Source organism: Ursus arctos, unplaced genomic scaffold, assembly GCF_023065955.2.
Source record: "Ursus arctos isolate Adak ecotype North America unplaced genomic scaffold, UrsArc2.0 scaffold_8, whole genome shotgun sequence".
Taxonomy (NCBI): Eukaryota; Metazoa; Chordata; class Mammalia; order Carnivora; family Ursidae; genus Ursus; species Ursus arctos.
Genome location: NW_026623100.1, coordinates 61639203 through 61660605, shown reverse-complemented (window position 1 = coordinate 61660605; position 21403 = coordinate 61639203). Strand labels below are relative to the sequence as shown.

At 41.9% G+C, this 21403-nt stretch overlaps 1 protein-coding gene across 1 annotated transcript in view; it reads right to left on the bottom strand.

The window, feature by feature from the left end:
- Positions 1 to 21403, bottom strand: part of CAPN13 (calpain 13) — a 76924-nt gene that overhangs the window by 52466 nt on the left and 3055 nt on the right. The window contains exon 2 of the mRNA XM_057309334.1: positions 5297 to 5529. Coding sequence (XP_057165317.1) covers positions 5297 to 5494 — 198 coding nt within the window. The 5' untranslated portion in view covers positions 5495 to 5529. The remainder of the gene's footprint in view (positions 1 to 5296; positions 5530 to 21403) is intronic.

Genomic DNA, 21403 nt, shown 5'->3' with positions numbered 1-21403 from the left:
CTCTTTGGGGGTTCTGAAACATCATTTGTGCAGAAAGCAGTTGTGATGGTTAATTTTAGGACTTGACTGGATCATGCGGTCCCCAGATATTCAGCTAGACATGATTTCTAAGTGTGTCTGTGTTTCCAGATAAGATTAGCATGTATTTGAGTGGGAATTTAGTAAAGCAGATTGCGATCCCCAGGGTGCACGGGCACCACCCAATCCGTTGAGGACATGAATAACACAAAAGGTAGAGGAAGGGAGAATGTGCCCCACCTCTGCCTGACTGCAGGCAGGGACGTTAGTCTTCTCCTGCCCTTGCATGGGGAATGACACCATCAGCCCCCAGTCAGACTAAACTACACCACTGGCTTGACTGGGTCTCCAGCTGGCAGACGGCAGGGGTGAGGGCCTCACAGCCCCCATAACCACGTGAGTCAGTTCCTCACAGTAAGAACATCAAAGGCTAAATCTGTGTATTTCTTATTGGCTATATCCTATCAGGTATATAGATATATAATAGATGTATACACACACACGCCCTAGGAGTTCTGTTTCTTTGGAGAACGCCAATACACAAGCCATCAGCAATAGTCGTACTAAGTAATTTTAGCTACTTCTGCATTTGCAAGTCCTTTCCGTGGACTTCTGTGTTATATTAGGTATGTCAGAAGCACATGGAATGTGAGAACACCGGGAATCTTAGAAAATACTCTCTTAAGTGGTACCAAACCAGGCACTCTCCTGCAATCGTCTCTGGAGACGTCTCTGCCAATGCAACATGACTTTGTATATTTTGGAGGGATCCTTGCATTCATCAAAGGCTGCTAATGCACTGTCCCGGATGGTGTGCTGCCTCTTGGATGAGGGAACACCAGGTTTAGCATCTTGGCATTCAGACACACACTAAATATATCTTTCAGAGGGTGGCCAGAGTTCAGGCTGGGCAGGTGGCAGTGTCACTCCCTATTTTTGCTAGAGAACTTTGTTTTATTGGTGTCAAAGTTCTTTGGCTCAATGGCATTCGGTCCTGGCATGATCACTTTGTTACCTTCTGTTACCTGTTGCCTTCGTAACGTACACTCATACGTCCATTTTATTAACCTCTTCCTTTTCTGAAGAACTCATTTTGGTCCCAAGGTGAATCATTTCTAGTGAATGATCCTTTTAGAAACTCCACTCTGGCTACTTAAAAGATGAAAATTTGTTTCCTGGGTAGGCAATACTTCATTCTAGGATGACCACAGGCCAGAAGCCACAATGGTGTTGGGTTTGGAGCTCCAAGCACCCATCAGAGATCCTGCTTTGGGCCCACAACTCTTTCTTCAGTTGAGAAGTGAAATGTTTTTCATGAAAGAATGGGGGCAAAGATGAAACTGCAGTCTCTCCATCTGATAAATGCTGGTGACTATGCTACGAAGATCTGTATCTATAATTGTGTGCTGTCCAATATGGCAGCCACAAGTCATATGTGACTACTTTAAATTAGATTAAAACTTTAGTCCCTCAGTTCTACTAGCCACATTCTAAGTACCCAATAGCCACATATCACTAGTGGCTACTGTACTGAACGGTACCAAAAGACTCTTCCTGCCATCATGGAAATTCTGTTGGACAGTGCTCTCTATTGAATAAGGATAATAATATTATCTACCTCACAGGACTATTACGGTAATTAAATGAAATGTTGTATATAAAGTGCTTAGATTAATACTTAATGCATGTACATACTTGATAAAGGGGATTTATTATTATTTATGAAATTAAAATTCAAAAAGGAAGTCACTCTAACATCAACTTTCATTCAGGGAAACAATAGATACTCCATGTACAAGTCTAATTCTCAGCATTGTCTCTTTCTGACATGCAGGGGTTGCAGGCAGTGCTGAGGCTGATGAGGGGTTGGGTCTCATCATCACTATTTGCCCAGTGCAGGGTCACAGGCTGTTCCAGAACCTGATTGCCTGCCAATGGGGAGAGTGTGACAGGTGGGCTGGAAATTTCTTAACAAAGAGAAGCCAAATGAAGCAGGATATGAAGGAGCTTCTATTTCAAAGTTTCAGCAGCAAAATGGATTAGGTTGACTGTTGGAAGGAGGGAGGAATGGAAGGAGAGACAAAGAATCAGAGAGAGAGAAAGAGAGGGAGAAGACATCATGGGACATTCAACAGCTTATCTGCACCAGGCATAGAAAACTGAGTCTAGTTTTATGCCCCTGACTCTTGGGCTATTAGTGAATCTACCAAGCCTAAGTGAGTACTCAAGGTAGAATGATCTCCACAATGGTGTGACAATTGCCTAGAGGATGGAGGGTCCCCGTTGTCTGGAAAAGCCTAGGATGTGAAGGTGGCTTCAGAAGCCTAGGTGACACCTCAGCCATTATATAGTTGAGCTTTAAGGAGTGCCAGCCAGACCTCTGGACAGTGACTGGGCAAACTCTAGACTGGGAGGCAACCTTCTAAAAGTAGTGAGAGGCAGCAGAACGTGAGAAGAAAGTCACTCTCCACACTCCCTGCCAGGCTGCCTTAGGCCCTCAAATGGTTTCATCTGACCTACATTTCTCCCCTAAAAGTGTCTGTTGAAATTAGTTGAGGGTTGAAGCTGACTGGATTATGAAAGCCCAAGGGATCCAAAAGGACAGCCCCTGAGGCTGCTACCCTATGCCATCCCTCCCAAATTAATTGTAGTAACAATAGCTAACGTTTACTAAGTGTTTACAATGTGCTAGACACTCTTCTGAGTATTGTCTTCATGCTTTCCTTAAAATAATCATGTGAGGTACACATACAACATTTCATTTTTACCCTCATTCATTTTCACCTAAAAGATGGAAAGAAGGCCTGAACATAGACATTGATTCCTGGTTACCCAGACAAGCTGGGAGTCTATTGGTGCACAAAATATTTGTGGAAAACAGGAGCCCAGAACACAACATGAGCTTATGATGAGGCCCAACAGGAGACAGTATGGTGTAGTGACAGAACAGGTCTTGGAGACAGAGTCCAGGACTCAAATCCCAGCTCTACCACTGGGTATGTTACTTAAGTCTGTTTCTATTTCACATCTGTAAAATGGGGCTAATAATAGTACCTCCTTATAGCATTAGTGTGAGCATTCAATGAGTCAAAGCCCCTAAAGCCAGGCCTGCCATATAGTCAGCAGTATGTAAATATTGGCTTTTACAACTAGGATTGAGCCACACTGGCCATGGCTCCTCCTCCAAGGCTCTTTTCAGGAACAACTATAAGCTTTGGCAGTTGAAGAAGTCGCCATGTTGAAAGGGTGAGTTCACTGGCCTTCTCGTCTACCATCCTACTTGTTAAACAAGTCAACCTACGGATTCTCAGTTGCACATATGGAGCTTGAAACCCACGTCAAGGACCTGTAGATAGAGTCATTTCTTCATCCACTCACATAGTTATTCATTCATTCAAATCCTAACAGAGTCCTGCTGGGCACACAATCCATGTGAAGAAAAGTGCAGCGTGTGGAGTCAGGAATTTTAGTTTAAAACCCAGGTCCTTCCCTCACTAACTGCCACCTTATGCAGGTTGCATCACCTGTTTGAACCTGTGTTCTTAATATAACTGGGAAAGGACAAGAGACAAAATAAGAGAAGACACATGGAAAACTCAGGAAAATATGAATGTAAATGCTGTGATGAGGGACGTGAAGACATTTGTCTCAGCTTTCAGCTGAGAAGAAGAATGGGAATAAGACATATCTGCCTCGGAAGTTCCGTTTCAGGTTCCCAGCAGAATTCTGTGGAAGTCATCTCACTTCTGTTTGCCCCAGCTTCTCCTTGCCTCTGAGATACAAAATTTGAGATGCTGCTAGAATCAGATAATAAGAAACTCTCAGCCCTTCCTCTGAAAGCCCTCCATCTCAACATAGAAATGTTCTAAATTCTTTAACACTATAAATATGAGTCCCACATCTATTACTCAGCACCTTGGAGAAAAAAAAACTTTCTAAAAGGATCTCAGCTCCTAAAAATAATAAAGGGAAAAAATATAACCCTTCCAAACTTTAAATAGAGTTCTCTGTTCAGCTCTCTGTAGGAGGGGAAGGCCAGAAGAAGAGAATCATTACTGGAGACTTTATGCCTCTGGCTGGTAAGATGGATCCTAGAAGCCTGAGGTACCACCATCTGATCCTGAACCCTACTGGACCCCCACTCACCCTCCACTCCCCAAAACTACAAATCTGTCCCAAGTTAGGGCAAGACTTGGCATCTCCAGAGTTCAAGGTCTTATTGTATGTCATCAGAAAATGCCCCTTCTGTATAATCTAACCTTGGTTTATTGAAAGTAGAGTGCTTGGCATTTAATCAGTGCTTGATAACACTTGCTGATACTGTAATTATTAGCTTACTAGATATTATGTTATTTTCTCTTGTTCTAGGTTCTGCTGGGTGCTTTTGGAAGCAAGAACAGGAAAGTTGGGCATTAAGGTCCCCAGAGTGGTCCTCAGCTGGGTCCTTTGCATCAGTAATAGCCGTGATGAGATTATAAGAATGTTAAGTGGGCTGTGAAATTTTTCTTGGGGATTCATGCCTTGAGATGAATATAGTTGGAAAAACCAACCAATAGAGTGAGATTTGGGCACACAATCCATGTGGTTAGTACTCTGTTAGGATCTGGATGAATGAATAAGTGTGTGAAGATGAAGAAATGACTCTATCTCACCACAAAGTTGAGTTAGTGGCCATCTGCTGGAGTAGTTGAGGAGGGGGTTTTGAATGTTGCCCTGAAATAGCTCCCTAATTTTACAGCTATCTGAAATTCTTTTATAAGTGATCTAGTCTTTGCAAGATTGAAAATACAAGTATAAATGAGAGAGGTGAGGCAATTATTTAAATTTATCCTATTGTATAAGTGACTGACATGATATCTTCCTGTTGAGTAAATTCCAACAAAGAAAAAGAAAAAATAAGGACAGTGATAAGGAAAAGAATAAGGAGTGATGGAGACAGATGGGCTCAATTATGGAGATGAGACCAACTACTACATTCTTCCTACCCATGGTTTCCCATTCTTCAGATGAGAACATGAGGCATGCAATCTAGTGATATGCTCAGTGATACAAATGGGTTAGAACACAGGGGTCCTGGGTCCTGGTACAGGGTCCTTCCATTCCACTAAGGATACAACACTGCAGCTGAGGGACCAGATAAATCTCATTCTCCTTCCCATTTGGTTTGGGCCATCCTTGAAAGCCAGGTCACAGGTCCATCTTTCTTTCAGTGGGAGGTACCATGGCAGGCAGCTCAGAGGGCCCAGGAGCTGGGTATGTTCCTGAGGGGCTCACTCACCTTTGGCCGCATCCACCTCAGGCTGGACAGGTCTCTTCCCTGGAGCAGCTTCAGACCTATGGAAGGAGTCTCTGCAGGGAATGTCTCATCCTCAAATGGTAGGCCTCTGCTTAGGCAACGATCCCGCAAGGAGTTAAAGTCCTGGCCATTGAATTTGATGACAGTGGTCTTGGCTAGAGGCTCCTGGTTGTGCGCCATGACTCTCCTTAGAAGATGTCTAAGGCCTTTTACTTCTGGTAAGAAAGAGAGATATTTTTAGGGATAAGTTGTCAAGACCTTTGCATCATTAGATGTGAGCCTTGGAAGGGCACTCGGATGTCCCCCACCCCCTTTTACAAGTGATGGTACTGAGACCCAAAACACATCTGTCCCAGTGACACAGCCAGTTGGTGGGTAAGCCCGGACTAGAATTCAAGCATTCTTTCTCCCAGTTCAATTTTCAATCTGCTGTACCAAAGAGCTACTCAGTATGCTGTTATGTGCATGAGAGACTATGGGGGGTATTTGTACATTAATGAACATTTATTGAGTGCTGACCTTGTGCCAGGCACTTTTCTGAATGCTGGCAATCCAAAGATAAATACGACATGATCTTTATCCCTAAGGGGCTCATTATCAAGTGGGAAAGATAGATAAGACATTTCAACAACTTGCTATCATTCAACAGAAACGGTCTAATTAAAAATGTGTACATAATCCTGTGGATATAAAAAGGAGGAGCTATCAACTGCCAGGGAAAGTCTGGGATGACTCTCCCACAGGCAAGGACATTTGAATGGGGCCTTGAAGGAAGAAGACTATGCCAGGTGGGGAACTGGTGGGTGTAGATGTATAAATTATTCCATATATATAACAGTCTGTCCAGGTTCCCTGAGTAGCAAGTGTGTGGAGGTCCAGGAGTTGGATTGGAAAGGTCATGAGTGTTAGAGAGAATGGGGGGAGCAGTCTGGAAGGGTCAGTGGGGTAAGGGTTAGGGATAGGGAATGTTGGCAGAGATGGCCAGGAAAGTAGGTTGGAAAACTGGACTGTGATATGTTTTATGCCCTGCAAGCACGACAGGGCCACCGAAGAGGTAGGTCATGATCAGATTTGTGTAAAGGATTGTGGAGTGAGTTGGAGGCCATATGGAGGGAATGGGTAGGGACTGAGACAGGGAGGAGGAGAGGATGTTGCTGCACATGTTCACGGTAGAGATAGTGTTAGACCATTAGTAGTGAAAATGATGGAAAACAGATCCTAGAGTCATTTTATAGGTAAAACTAATAGGATTCCGTGACGAATTGAATATGTGGGCAGAGGAAGGAGATGTGGGGCAGGAAAAAAAAGGCAGTGTGGTGAACAATCAAATGAGTTTTCAAGTTTGCTTTCTGCTCTCACCACCTTCCTACTGGTTCCACAACACGGAGTAGTATTCAAGCCTGTGAACCTACTTCTCCATCTGTACAGATTAATGATTCCAACCTCATAGTGTCTGTTGGACATTAAATGAGAAGAATGGCTGGCATACAGTGGGCACTCAATAAAAGTTGGCATCCTAATTTCCTTAAAGAGATGTCAAGGAAGTCTGGAATTTCTTGTTCAGGAAGCCATAAGGATGTACTGATGCCATTTACCAAAATGTGTACCATATCTTCCAAGCTGACTTGCATTTGAATCCTGAATCCACACTAACTGACTGCGGGACTTGAAAAGCTTCCTTAGCCCTTAAATTAGTACATTTCAAGCTTCTTCGACTCGGGCACAGAAGACCCCAAGATCCATAGGTCCTGTCCATTCCCACTTCACAGTGAAAAAGGAATCAGGTGATGATAAAGAACAAAAGAGGCACATAATCGAACAACTCAGGAAGAAAGAATATGAGCTTACAATCAAGATCTTGGATCACACGAAAAACGTGCAAACTCAATTTAGCAATGTTCTTACAGTTAACGTTTAATACTAGGACGTTGCTGATTATGTAGATAACAAATTCACAGGCAGAGTATCATCTATAAAGTGTCACTGTACACACATATTTGGAGGGAATTATACACACAAATGTCTAGCAAATGAGGTAAAAATACTTTATATTTGAACTACTCCGGTTGGACCAGATGAGACTGTCATTTTTTAGGTCAAAAACTCTTGAATATAGTCCATTTCATATAGCTTCAGCTAAGGTAAAAATGTTTGAATGTAGGCCATTTCATTTGGTTTAGTCCAATATGTTACATGCATTTCTTTAATCTAATTCTTGGGAAAAAAAGAGTGAAAATATGTCAATATACCTCGCCCCTTGCTATAGGGTTAAGAGGAGAGCCCACAACAAATTATACAGAAAGCTGAAATAACAGTAGGATATCATTCAAGAGCAAGAAAACAGTAATAGAAGTTGATTGCCAATTCAAGACAAAGGCAATGGCACCTGATAATGGAGAGTTGTGAAAATTATGGGTTTCCCAACTCTGCACACGCTCGTGGACAGGTGAACCAATACAGCACTGCCAAGCCACCTACTTCGCAGTAAAATATTGAATTAGAGTGTGTGATAAACTCCAGCAATGAGCTCATTTTAGTTTAGGAAAACCAAACAGTACTTACTCTTAATAACACAATTACGGGATGTAAGAGGGAGTGTGTATGTACAAGTGAGTCTGAAGAATTTGGCTTGACTTCTCCTTCAGAATCTTGCAAAGGCCTTACTTACATTTGGAAGTCAGCTCCCAGGCCATCTGTAGGGCCCTCATTGCTCACCACTGCGCAGTGGACAGTTAGGAATCCCTAAGACTTGCTTTCCTCATTTGTGAAATGATGACAATAATGTGTACGTTGTAGAACTGTTCTAAGACTCAGATGAATCCATGCTTGTCAAGTACTTAGCACTGTGACTGGTATCCAGAAAGTGGTCAATAAATCATGGTTATTAGCAGCATTATCATTTTGAGTATGAAAGGACTGTGCAGAAAACTCTACACCTTCTAAGATGAGGACTTGCTCTTATGATTGACAGCTAGTCTCGAATGGGCCTGCCGGGGTGAGGGCTAGGGGTGAGATATCACACCCGTGTCCTCAGCTCTGCTACTGCTTTGCACTCGCTAACTGAGAGCCCAGGAAGGGAAGGAAAGACTCTGGGGGTACAGGTGGCAGGTCTGGGTGTCTGTTGGTGGAGGAGGTGGTCTGCTGCTCTGGGAGAGAAGAGAATCTTGATGGGAAAAAGAGAAAGTGGGAAGGAAGGGGAGGGAGCCTCCCCACTCCAGGCACAGACCTCACACCTACCAGGTTCACCCTGCTGCCCCCTGGATTGCTTATGGCTTTGCCAGAAAACCACCTGCAGACTCACTTTCTCAAGCAGAAAGTGTCCACAGAACTTGACATTTCACTTTGGTGTGCAGCAAAGAAGGCCAACCAACTCTCCCATCTGTCATTTTAGGGAGGGCTTTTTGGCTTATTTATTTTTCCATTTTGTTTCACTGTGAAAGGTAAACAAAGGCAAGAGAAGACCCAACTGCCTAGGGGAAAGAGAGAGAGAGAGAGAGAGAGAGAGAGAGAGAGAGAGATGGAAGATTTTCCTGATATTCTGGATAAAAAGCTATCTTACTACAGGGGTATCTCTTGAGTTGAGCATGAAAAAATGGCACAAGAGGAGCTGGAAAAAAGGCAGAAAGAGTTTGTGTAAAGTTCCTAATGTGAGAGACTGTGTGAACTGATGCATCAAGCCTCAGAACTAGGACGAGAAGTAGGCAAGAGATGCACTTGGTGGTTTAAAACCTGTTCTGCTCTCCACCATATCTATAAAGTGAGTTTGATTCGGTCCTTCCTCATGTCCTCTGCTGAGTTGGGTGACTGTCTTAGTCTGTTCAGCAAACAAAAAAATACCACAGAGTGGGGGCTTAAGCAACAGACGTGTGTCTCCTCACAGTTCTGGAGGCTGAAAGTCTAAGATCAGGAGGCCAGCCTGGTCAGGCTCTGGTGAGGACTCTCCTTCTACCTTACAGACAACTGCTGTTTTGATGTGTCCTCCTATGGCAGAGAGGGCGAGAGAGAGAGGGTGAGAGAGAGAGGGAGAAAGAGATCTCTTTCTCTTCTAAGGCCACAGTCCTATTGGATTAGGGCTTTACTCTTATGACCTTATTTAACCTTAATCTCCTTTCTGGGCCCTATCTCCTGAAACAGTCACAATGGGGGTTAGCATTTCAAAATATGAATTTGGAGGGGAACACAATTCAGTCCATAGCAGTGACTAACCCCAGGCTGTCCCAACAACTCTCCTAGCCCTGGGTGAATTTTTTAAGCAGTTTGCAATCAAAAATGAATTGTTCAACACTACCACAAAAACTTATGATGTACTATATGCTGGCTAACTAAACATAATAAAAAATACAAATAAATAAAATATGGATGAAAACTAAAAAAAAAAAAAAAAAAAGGGAAAGCGGGCATATCAATAAGGACCTCAGGGGATAGGCAGAGGATGTCAGTAAACACAAGTGAAAATGACCTAATAGTGCTGAGTATATAAACATTATTGAAATTCATGGAAAGATGATGAGGGCTCCCAAATGGCAGAAAGGTCTTAGATACTTAGATGATAGTATCTTCGGTCTGCTAGCACCTAGTGCCAGGCCTGGCACATAGTAGATATTCTATAAAATTCCTACAAGTGTTGGTGGGATGAATGCCTCGAATCAGCTATTTTTTTTTTAAGATTTTATTTATTTATTCGACAGAGATAGAGACAGCCAGCAAGAGAGGGAACACAAGCAGGGGGAGAGGGAGGGGAAGAAGCAGGCTCCTAGCGGAGGAGCCTGATGTGGGGCTCGATCCCATAACGCCGGGATCACGCCCTGAGCCAAAGGCAGACACTTAATGACTGCGCCACCCAGGCGCCCCACAAATCAGCTATTTTCAAGTATGTTCTGTGGAGCAGAAGCCTCCATAAATAACAGATTATGAGGTCAAATGGTTTGGAAAATATTTCATATCAAATAGTCTCTATGGAGATTCACAAAAGCTTCCAAGAAGTCCTCAAAAAAAAAAAAAAACCTTAAGTTTGATTTCAGGATTTCATACATATATAATCAGCAAGTTATTTATTGAAAAATTCTTATTAACATATGGGAAAGATGCACAGAAGTTAAATGACTCAGAAGAAAAAAGAAAAGCCCCAAAGTTAAATGGCTTTAGAAGACCCCAACTCAAGTCCTCATTCTGCCCCTTATTAGCCACATGATCCTGAGAAAGTTTTCTAAGCATTTAGCACCTCATAGAAGGTGCACTTGAATGCATAGTCTGAACTTGATTAGATTGACTCCTGCTTTTTTTAAAAAATCAATGATCTCCAGAGGATTATAATAGAACACAGATTCTAGATAACATAACATTCATTGTGCCCAGGATACAATCACAAACTACTCAAAATTAAAGAACTATGACACTATGATCTATTCTCAAGAGAAAACACAATTGACAGGTGGCAGCTTTGCAATGATCTAGATGAAGAAACTGTCTGAAAAAAAAATTTTAAAGCACTTTCATAAAATAAAAGAAATACACGTGAAATGAATGAGAGGATAGACAGTCTCAATGGAGAAATAGGAGTTATAAAAAAGAAACAAATGGAAACTTCAGAGTTGCAAAATACAAAATTTAAAAAACAAAAATTCACTGGATGGGCTTAAGAGTAGAGTGAAGATGACAAAGGAAAGATTAAGTGAAATAAGAGGAAAGAATAAGAAAGTATTCAATGGAAAAGAAAAAAGCCTTAGGTGGACATGTGATACGACACCAAAAGGTGTGACTTACATGTAGTTGCAGGCCCAGGAAGAGAGGATCAAGATATTAGGGCAGATGGGTAGTAAGGAGGACACGTATTGCATGGTGCACTGGGTGTTATACACAACTAATGAATCATGGAACTTTACATCAAAAACCAGGATGTACTGTATGGTGACTAACATAATATAATAAAAAAATATTATTATAAAAAAAAAAGATATTAGAGCAGAAAAAGTATTTGTAGAAGTGGTCAAAAACTTCCCAAATTTGGTGACAAATTTATGAATTCAAGAAGCTTGAAAAGTCAAGAAAACCATGACTGGCACATCATAATCAAGCTGTTGAAAACCCAAGATAAAGAGAAAAAAATCTTGAAAGAAGCTAGAGAAAAATGACATGTGAAATCCAAGGGAGCAATGACACAAAGAACTACAGATTTGTCACCAGAAGCCTGGAGGACAGAAAACAGTGGAATAACTTTAAAATTGCTGAAAGTGGGGCACCTACCCAGGCTCGGTTGGGTGTCCAACTCTTGATTTCAGCTCAGGTCATGATCTCAGGGCATGAGATCGAGCCCTGTGTCGGGCTCTGCATTCAGCAGGGAGTCTGCTTGAGGATTCTCTCTCTCTCTCTGCCTCTCCCCCTACTTGTGCACTTTCTCAAAAATAAATAAATAAACCTTTAAAACAATAATAAAATTGCTGAAAGAACGACATGCCAAACCAGAATTCTATATCCAGTGAAAATATATTTCAGGAATAATAGTGAAATAAAGATTTCAGATGAACAAAACTAAGGGAATTCATCATCCAAAGACATGCTTCAGAAGAAATGATAAAGGAAGTTCTTCAATTTGAGGGGCAATAATAACAGGGAAAACTGAATTTGCAGGAACGGAAAGCAGTAAATATATGAGTAAATACGTAAGACTGTTTTTTTTCCTCTTAAATTCTTTAAAATACATATATGTGTTTAAAGCAAAAGTTACAACATTGTCTGGAGAGATTTCAAAGTATGCAGATATAATTCATACTACAACTTAACACAAGGAACAGTAGAAGAGAATTAAAGGGAGCTATACGGCTGCAACTGTTCTGTATTTTACATCAAGTGGTACAACAGAACTAGGAAGACTGAGTATGTGTATTATAATCCCTAGACAACCACTAACAAAATAAAAAGAGATATAGCCCAAAGATAATAGAGAAGTTAAAATAGGATACTAAGACATATTCATGTAATCAAAAGAAGTCAATAAAGGGGGAACAGTGGATAAACATACAAAAAATAGACATAAATCCAACTATATCAATAATTACATGTTAACCTCAACTGAAAGGCAGAGATTTGCAAAGGAGATAAAATTGCGAAACTCATCTATATGCTGCCTATAAGAGGCACTCTAAATCAAGGCATAGACAACTTGACAATAAATGGATGAAAAGAATATACCATACAAACAGTAAGCATAAGAAGGCTGGGGTGGATATTAGGAGATTGATCAAATCGACTCATAACAAACAGTATTGCCAGGGATAAAGTGGGGCATTCAATACTGGTAAAATTTTATCAGGAAGAAATAAAATCACTAATGTGTAGGCACCTAAAAATAGAAACAGAAAATATGTGAACCAAAACTTCACGGAATTAAAGTGAGAAACAATCCCACAATTATAGCAGGAGACTTTAGCACTCACATTTCAGCAATTTATAGGCCAACTAGACAAAAATTTTAAAACTCAGTGAAAACATAAACGATCTGAACGGCACTATCAATCACTTTGATGTAATTCGTACATATGCTGTACTGTATCTCAAAACTGCAGAGTACACATTCTTTCCAAATGTATGTGATATAGTCACCAAACCAGACAATACACGGGGCCATAAAACCATATACTTCCAAGCACTGAATCACACAGGTTCTCTAACCACAACAAAATTAAAATTAGAAGTTAATACCAATAGGATAGTTAGGAAACCCCCAAATACCTGGAATTAAACACACCTTTAAATAATTCATGAGTCCAAGATGATATCATGAGGGGAATAAGAAAACCCAAGTAGAAGGAAGTAAATAATACAGGAAGTAAATAAGGAAGTAAAACAAGTAGAAGGAAGTAAATAATACAGACAAAAGAAGAAAATCATAACAGAGAAAACCAGTAGAGAAAATTAGCAAAGCAAGAACTGCTCCTTTAAGATGATCAACAAAACGGACAAATCCAGAATCAAGTAAGTTGAGGACAAAAGAGTGTGAACACAAATCACCAATATCATCATTGATGAAGGGTTTATCACCACAAATCGTATAAATATTAAAGGATTCATAAGAGGCTACTATGAAGAAACTAATGTTAAAAAATTTGCTGTGACATGAAATGGATGACTTTCTTGAAAGATACAATGTATCAAAGTTGACAGAAGAAGAAACCGAAAATCTGAATAACCCTGTGTCTAATCAAGATATTGAATTTGTTAGTAAACGCTTTCCCCAAAAGAAACCCCCCAGACCCAGGGAGGTTCACGGGTGGATTCTCTTACTCTTTCTAGGTCAAAATAACACCAATCTTGCACAAACTTCTTCAGAAATTGGAGGAGAAGGGAAACACTGCTGAACTTATTTGGTCAGTTCAACATAGCACTAACAACAAAGTCTCAGGAAAGAATCACACCACAGGAAAAAAAATTAGGGATCACTATCCCTCACGAACAGAGATAGCAAAGATCCTTCACAAAATTTCAGCAAATCAAATCCAACAGTGCAAAGAAGAAGAGAGAGAGACTAGTACATCAAGCTTAAGTGGGGTTCATTTCGGCAACGTAGGTTGGTTTAACATTAAAAAAAAATCAGCAGTGTAATTAACCATATAAAAAAGATTTTTAAAAAGCCAATAATTAAATTAAACGTATTTTGACAAAATTCAACATATATTTATGGTAAAAACTCTCAAAGGAGAGTTACCTAGAAAAAGTAAATAACGTTCTCAAACTAATGAAGGGCATCTATAAAAAAATCGACAGCTAAAATAATCCTTAGTGATGGAAGAGTATTTTTCTTTTTTATAATCACGGTTAAGGCAAGAATGCCCATTGTCACCTTTTTTTTTTTTAAGTGTTATCACTTTTATTTATTTATTTATTTTATTATTTTTTTTAAGTGTTATCACTTTTATTTATGTACTGGAGGTCCTAGACAATTCAATAAGAAACTAATTCTAGAATTATTTTATATATTTGTATTCAGCAAGATACAAGGTTAATATAAAAATCAGTTATACTATTATATACCAGCAGCAAACAAAAGGAAAACAACAGCATTCTATTACAAATACTTGGGGAAAATATCTAACTAAAGACATCTAAGCTCTTTACATCAAAAACTACAAATCATTGCTGAGCAAAATTAAAGAAGACCTAAATTAATTGGAAGGTTCAGTATTGCGAAGATGGCAATTCTCTCCAAATATATCTATAGATTCATTACAATTCCAACCAAAATTATAGAATGCCTTTTCATTTTTAAAGAAATTGACAAACTTATTCTAAAATTTACACTTAAATACAAGGGACCTAGAATAACCAAAGAAATTTTTTTTAAAAAGAAAATGTTGGGGTACCCGGGTGGCTCAGTTGTTTAAGCATCTGACTCCTGATCTTGGCTCAGGTCTTGATCTCATGGTCATGGGTTCAGGCCCCACACTGAGCTCCATGCTGGGTGTGGAGCCTACTTAAAAAAAAAAAAAAAAGAAAAGAAAACATTGGAGGACTTAGCCATCCCAACTTCAATTCGTAAAAAGATGTACAATTAGATCAATGGTACAGAGTGGAGAATCCAGAAACAGACCACCATATAAATGGTCAATTTATTGTTGACAAAGTTTCCAAGGTGATTCAATGGAGATAGAAACACCTTTCAAAAAACAATGCTGGATCAATTCCATATGGAAAAAGTTACAAAACAACAACAAAAAATGGACCCTTACTTCATACCACATATAGAAATCAAGTCAAAATTATCACAAATCTAAAAATAAAATTTAAAATTATAACACTTTTAGAAGAAACAGAAGAAAATACTGACATAGAGGAAGACATAGGACAAATGTTTGCAAACTTCAGTGTAGGAAAATGTGTCTTTGACAGGATGCAAAAATATGAGCCTTACAAGAAAAAAAAAGGATCAATTAAACTTCATCCAAAACATGAACGATACCATTAAGAAAACAAAAATACAAATCACAGACCAGGAGAAAATATGTGTCAAACAAAAATCAGGGAAATGACTCATATCCAGAATACATAAAGAAATCTTTTAAATCAATAGAAAAAGAACCCATTAAAAATGGTCAAAAGATATGAACACTTTACCAAAAAACAAAAACAGGCAATTACCAACATGAAAAAATGCTTTACATCTTAAGTCACCAGTAAAAGGCAAATTATTACTACAATGAGAAGGCTAAAATTTTAAATGCTGACCATACTAAGTGTTGACAGGGAGATGGAACAATTGAAATTTTCATATGGTATTGGTGTGTATGTGAAGTGGTGGGACCACTGAGTGGAATTTCTGGGTTTCGTCTATGATACATTCAACTTCACTAAATATACCAAATTATTGTCCAATGTTGTACCAATTTCTAATCTCACCAGCAATGTAAAAGCTCTATCTCCTTACTAGCACTTGGCATTGGTGAGTGTCTTATTTGTACCCATCTGGTGGGAGCAAAATGCCAACCCCTTGCAGTCTTAATTTATGTTTCCCTGATTACTGGTAAGATTGAGCATCTTTCAATATGTTTATTTGTCACTCGTAGTCCCTCTTGCGTGAAATGAATATCCACATCTACTACATTGTCTTTTTCGTATTGATTTGCAGGAATTCTTTATTTACTCTGGATAGTCAACTTTTGCTGGTCATATGTGTTGCAAAGATCTTCTCCTAGTTGGTGGCTTATCTTTTTACTTCCCTGACAGTATCTTTTGATGAACACAGATATTTTTACTTGATACAAATAGAAATGTGTTATGACTATTTGCTTGGAAGTTTACTTTCTATAAATTGAGCCAAATGTTAATTCTTTCGAGAACTTAATATAAGAAACTTCGGGAGAGAGTCTCTTTTTGAAACAGGAAGTTTAACTGTAATTAACACAGTCATTTTCCTGAAGCATTGATTTAAAAATTGTTTATAACTCTACAATAATATTTTTAAGAAGTAGGATAGTCACAGCAACATTCTGAAATGGACTTGCAAAGAAACACTTTGAACACTGAGGAAATAATGCTTGGGTTTCTAGAAGCAAATATAATCTTGTCAAAACCAATTACTTAACTTTCCTTCTCTTTTTCTTTTTACCCTTCCATAAAGAAGTTTTGACTTTAAAGGAACAGAAGAATGCCACATCTATGTGGTCTTGTGTACTGAGACATATAGAGAACATACCTTGATTTTTTAAAAAATATTTGATAAAATTTCCCTTTATTCCCTATATATAAGATGGTGAAACCAGACTAGACCGTAAGACTGGGTAGGTTGTATCCTACATCACGGTAGAAATACAGGTAACATATAGCACACGAAGAGTATACAGAATCACAGTTCGAGGCAGAGATCATGGATAAATAATTTTGGATTATCTCAAAATCACTGTACTGTAATAGCCACAGAACTCTGTCCCTTGTCCTGTCCCGTTTCACATTTTTATCTTCATCCTGGAGGAAGATGTTGAAATGAAAATAAAGATGTGTCTCAACATTTTCATCATTTTTAATGCTATAAAGGAAGAACAATTATCCAAGCAGATGGCAGCATTAAAATTCTAAAGGACCTCAAAACCAAGAGGATGGAAGTTACCCAAGGAAACTGCGAATCTGTCTTCTCATTTAAAAGTTAACTGTGCAAGTAAATAGTGAGTGGGATTTGCCTTGGCTCCATTTCATTTTGAGAAGATTCTGTACGGCTTACTTGGCTTCCTGTTGTAAATGGGGCACCGTGGTGAAAGATGTCCCCGCTCGCTCCGAGCTGCTGCCACTGCGGGAAGGTGTTGCCGTAGACACCACGGTATCTCCCCCCAGCCCCCTGGTACGAAGCTTTTGATGCCTGCTGGACACCCAGTCCACTACTGTTTAGTTCTGGGGCCACACTGCCAGCCACACATCAATGGTAGCCAAAGCAGGGTGTCAGGGTAACACAGGGCACCTGGCCAGGATGGAGCCCTTTGCGTGCAAACAAGGTTTCCTGGTGAGCAGTTCTATCCGCTGGGAAAAAAGTGGGAATTTTTTTCTAATGGTGCAAAAATGCCACCAACTAAACACACAAGAGATTACTTTCTGGCAAGGTGAAAATCTAGAAATGTTTACTGGGAGAAAGACAGACCAAAGGACTTATAGCGAGTGTCAGACCCAGCCCAGAAGTCCTGTTGCCAGCCGTCCAGAAGAATCCTGGCCTGAGAGAGTGGGGATTTAGCCATCCTGGTCCCATAATCAGGCCCCCTTTCTGCTTCTCTGACCTCCCAGGGTTATGTTCCTGTTCAGAAAACTGGACTCTGCCTTGTCCCTTTAAAAATTAACAATTAAAAAAAAAAAAAAAAAGACATCATAGGACGTTGGTCAAGAGCATGGGGAATCAGGGGCGCCTGGGTGGCACAGCGGTTAAGCGTCTGCCTTCGGCTCAGGGCGTGATCCCGGCGTTCTGGGATCGAGCCCCACATCAGGCTCCTCTGCTATGAGCCTGCTTCTTCCTCTCCCACTCCCCCTGCTTGTGTTCCCTCTCTCGCTGGCTGTCTCTATCTCTGTCAAATAAATAAATAAAATCTTTAAAAAAAAAAAAAAAAAAAAAAAAAAAAAGCATGGGGAATCAACCTGAAACTTTAAACTTAAGTTTGACCTCAGATGCTGCTCAGTGACTGAGTGATCTCCTACTATCCAAGCCTCCTTTCCTTACAAATGAAGTGGGCTGGCGGTGGTGGTAAGAAACCAGCCTCAGAGCACCAGGTGGGTATTAAACGACATGATGCTTATAAAGCGCTTGGCATGGGACATAAGAAAAGCTATGTGGGAGGTCTCCTGATGATTGGCTGGTCAGGATCTCCCCAGGGGCCCACTGCCCTAGCTCCGAACCTGAGCCCAGGGGCCATGTCCCTGTAACAGGCGATGGGCATGCCAGCCATTGCCCTGTTGCCTCCAGGACTTCCCACAGTAAGTCCCTCCAGATCCGCAGAGTGGTGCCCAATAGCCCAGCACACGTGGCTACGGAGCACTGGAAATATGGCAAGTGCAACTAAGGAAGTGAATTTTAAATTTTATCTTATTGTAATTAATTTATATTTAAATGTAAATATCCACACATGCCCGTGGCTGCCTTATCGGATGGCGCCAAAGCAAAGATCTGCGGAAGGCACGAATGCCCACGTGCACTCTTCAGTGGCAATGGTCAAGCTGAGGTCGAATCATCTTAAGGGGGGGGGGTGGCACCAAAGAATCCATGCACTGGGCAGATTCTTTCAACTTTGACCTGCTGGGGTTCCCCTCAACCACTCCTCCTCCACATCCAAGTTTTGCCACCAAACCATCCAGTCACTTTGTGCCAGGGGTCCGAAAGGACCGGCCAGCAGCTCCGCAGGGTTCACAGTGACAGGTGCAGGGCCTGAGCTGGTGTCTGTGGCCCCAGGAGGACCTTAGCATGTCCCAGAAACACAGGCTGGTGCTGTTTGCATTTTGTTTTCAATCAGCTGAGAAACAGGAAGCCCGAGTTCAATTGTTCCCTGCCCGGGAGTGATGCACGCAGCTCTCTCCTGGCTGGTGTTTTTCAGAACAATGGAAATAAATCTGATGTAATGTAGCAGAACATGACAAGGGATGGTTTTCCCCTTAACAAATACTCATTTGAAATGGTGCCCAAACCCTGCACGAGGAGCGATCTATTTCCCACAACAGTGTTCCAGCAAAACCCATTACTAATTCCACAACTCAAATTAAAACTAACAGAGCTTGAAGGCTGGGGCTGACACTCTCTCTGCTGACAAGGAGCGAGGAAGGAGGGTGGGGGAAGGGGCCCGGCGCACTCGCGTGTGTATGTGTTTAATTACACTGTTTAACACATTGAGAATAATTTAGCCACCCGAGCGGAGAGAATAAGGCACTTAACCGCTCTCTGGCGGAAAAAAGCCCCGTGCAAACCACTCTCAGCTCTCTGACACCTAGGCACACCTCAGGGCTTCGGAGAGAGAGAAGGGGGGTTGGAGCGAGAGGTAGACAGAGTATGGGAGGAAGAGGGGGAGGAAGGAGGAGAGAGGAGGAGGAGGGGGAGAGGGAGAGATGAAGGCAGTGGGAAACAGGGGAAGAGGAGTGAGGGGGGAGAGGTAGATTAACAAAAGGAGAAAAAGGGACTTTTGTACATATACAAATGGTGAGTTGGGAAGGCACATGACTCTTTCTCCAGACCTAGTACGAGGGGGCGTAAAGGTGACCATGAACATGAATTTTAGGGCTTAGAAAAGAACTTGACACCTAGACCCGTGCTTCCCCCACTTCAGAATCAGCTCAGTGAGTTTCCGGCCTTTGTGGCCTGAAAGCCGTTGAGTGGGGTGTGTGGCCCCTAGAAAGGCAGGCCTCGGAGGAAGACTCTGTGGGCTCACTGTGCAGAAGGAGAAACTGAGGCTTCTGGTCAGAGGAGTCTGGCCAGCACTTAGCGGAGACTCCCACCCAGTCCCCAGCTTCAAGGCGGGCAATCTGGCCTACAAGCTGAGCAGGTTACTGTCCCTGCCAAGGGGCATCTTCTTTTCTGTGTCATTAGGGCTGGGAGGGGTCTGAGGTCCTCTCTAACCCACCAAGGGCCATGGGAGCCAGAGAAATGGAAGAAGGTTCTAGCATGGCTTCAGATTTGGAAAGCTCCCAGACCTGGAGCCAGTAGCAGAGGAGTAAGTGCTCCGAACAGAACCACCCCTTGCCTTCCAGGGACTCTGGGTTCAGTACCCGGGCTGACAGCCAAGGAGATGCACAGCCTGGTGTGGGAGAGGCGGAAAGCCAAAACCACGCTCTGGGGCCCCAGACAGGGCAGCCCCATCCTCCTCGCTCCCTGGTGTCCTCTCTGTGTGGACTCAGCCCCTTCCGGGACCTAGGTCTCCAGAAGCTCAGAGACCTCAGCCGATGTTTCCCTCGCAGGAGCCCCCATGGGGTAACAGAAGGGTCGCTTGCCAGGCAGAGGGGATCTGCACTGCTCCACGGAGGCCGTGAGCCACGGGCACGCTGCCCCCCTCCCCTTGCCTGTTTCCCCCACTGGAACTCTGGGGAGACTGGACTTTCTTGTAGCTGCTTTCCAACATAATGTTATGTTTCTGGAATGGAGAATGTGGGTTCTTATGTACCCTGATATTGCTGGGCAGACAATGAAATAGGAACCCACTGAATATACTGTTCTTTTCAGTTAAATTGGGTTCATCATGTGCAAACATACAAAAAAATGAAACTTGCCTTTGATGAAAAGACCCTCCTTCCCATCCCCGAAGTTCTCCAACAAGTGTCATTTAATCACAGAGGAAACCTAGAAAGTTCCTCTGTAGACCGGTGACATATTCTGAGGAAAAGGTAGAGCGTCCTATCTGGGTTCTGTCACTATATGCGCCCCAGAAACTCTGTGTAATATTTGGTATGATCTTGGGATTTTAGGGCATGGATTTTTTCCCCACCCAAAAACAGAAGATATACTTTCTACTTAGCTAATTCCAGCTCCTTCTTAAGCAAATTAGGGGGCCTTAGGACATTGGGGCCTGTCATATATAATCTGGGTCTTACGAGCTGCTATTTCTGACCCACACTCCCCAGGTAGCCCAGGCCCCAGACTGCTCACCTCCCAGAGGCACGATCCAGAGAGGTGTAGGGAGGCCCCATGGGCCCTGAGTTTAGGACCTTTTCTCTTTAAGTTTCTTTGGAAGTGGATACCATGGTTAGATAATCAATTTCTTCTTAAATGATTTCCTCTTGGCCTGTTTTCTTGGGCTTTCAGCAGAGGCAGACAAAGAGAAGGAAAGGAAACAGAGGAGACAGAGACACAGGGAGAGGGACAGAGAGTCCCGACACACAGGCGCAGGGAGACGGAAAGACAGAGACAGCCATTGGTCAGTGGGGATGGAGACCCCGAGGAAGAACAGGAGAGCAAGAAGGCCAAAACCTGCTACGGAAAGTCCTGCTCACGCAAGCCCAGCATCCCGTGGTGTTGAAACGGAGCCCAAACATCGCTGGCTTTCTTACCCCTCAGATGTGAGCACTTAGGTGTACAATGGCAGGGACTCCCCAGAGGGAGCACTCTGAAGTCCCCTCCTGTGACAACAGGTCCGTAGGGTGAGATCC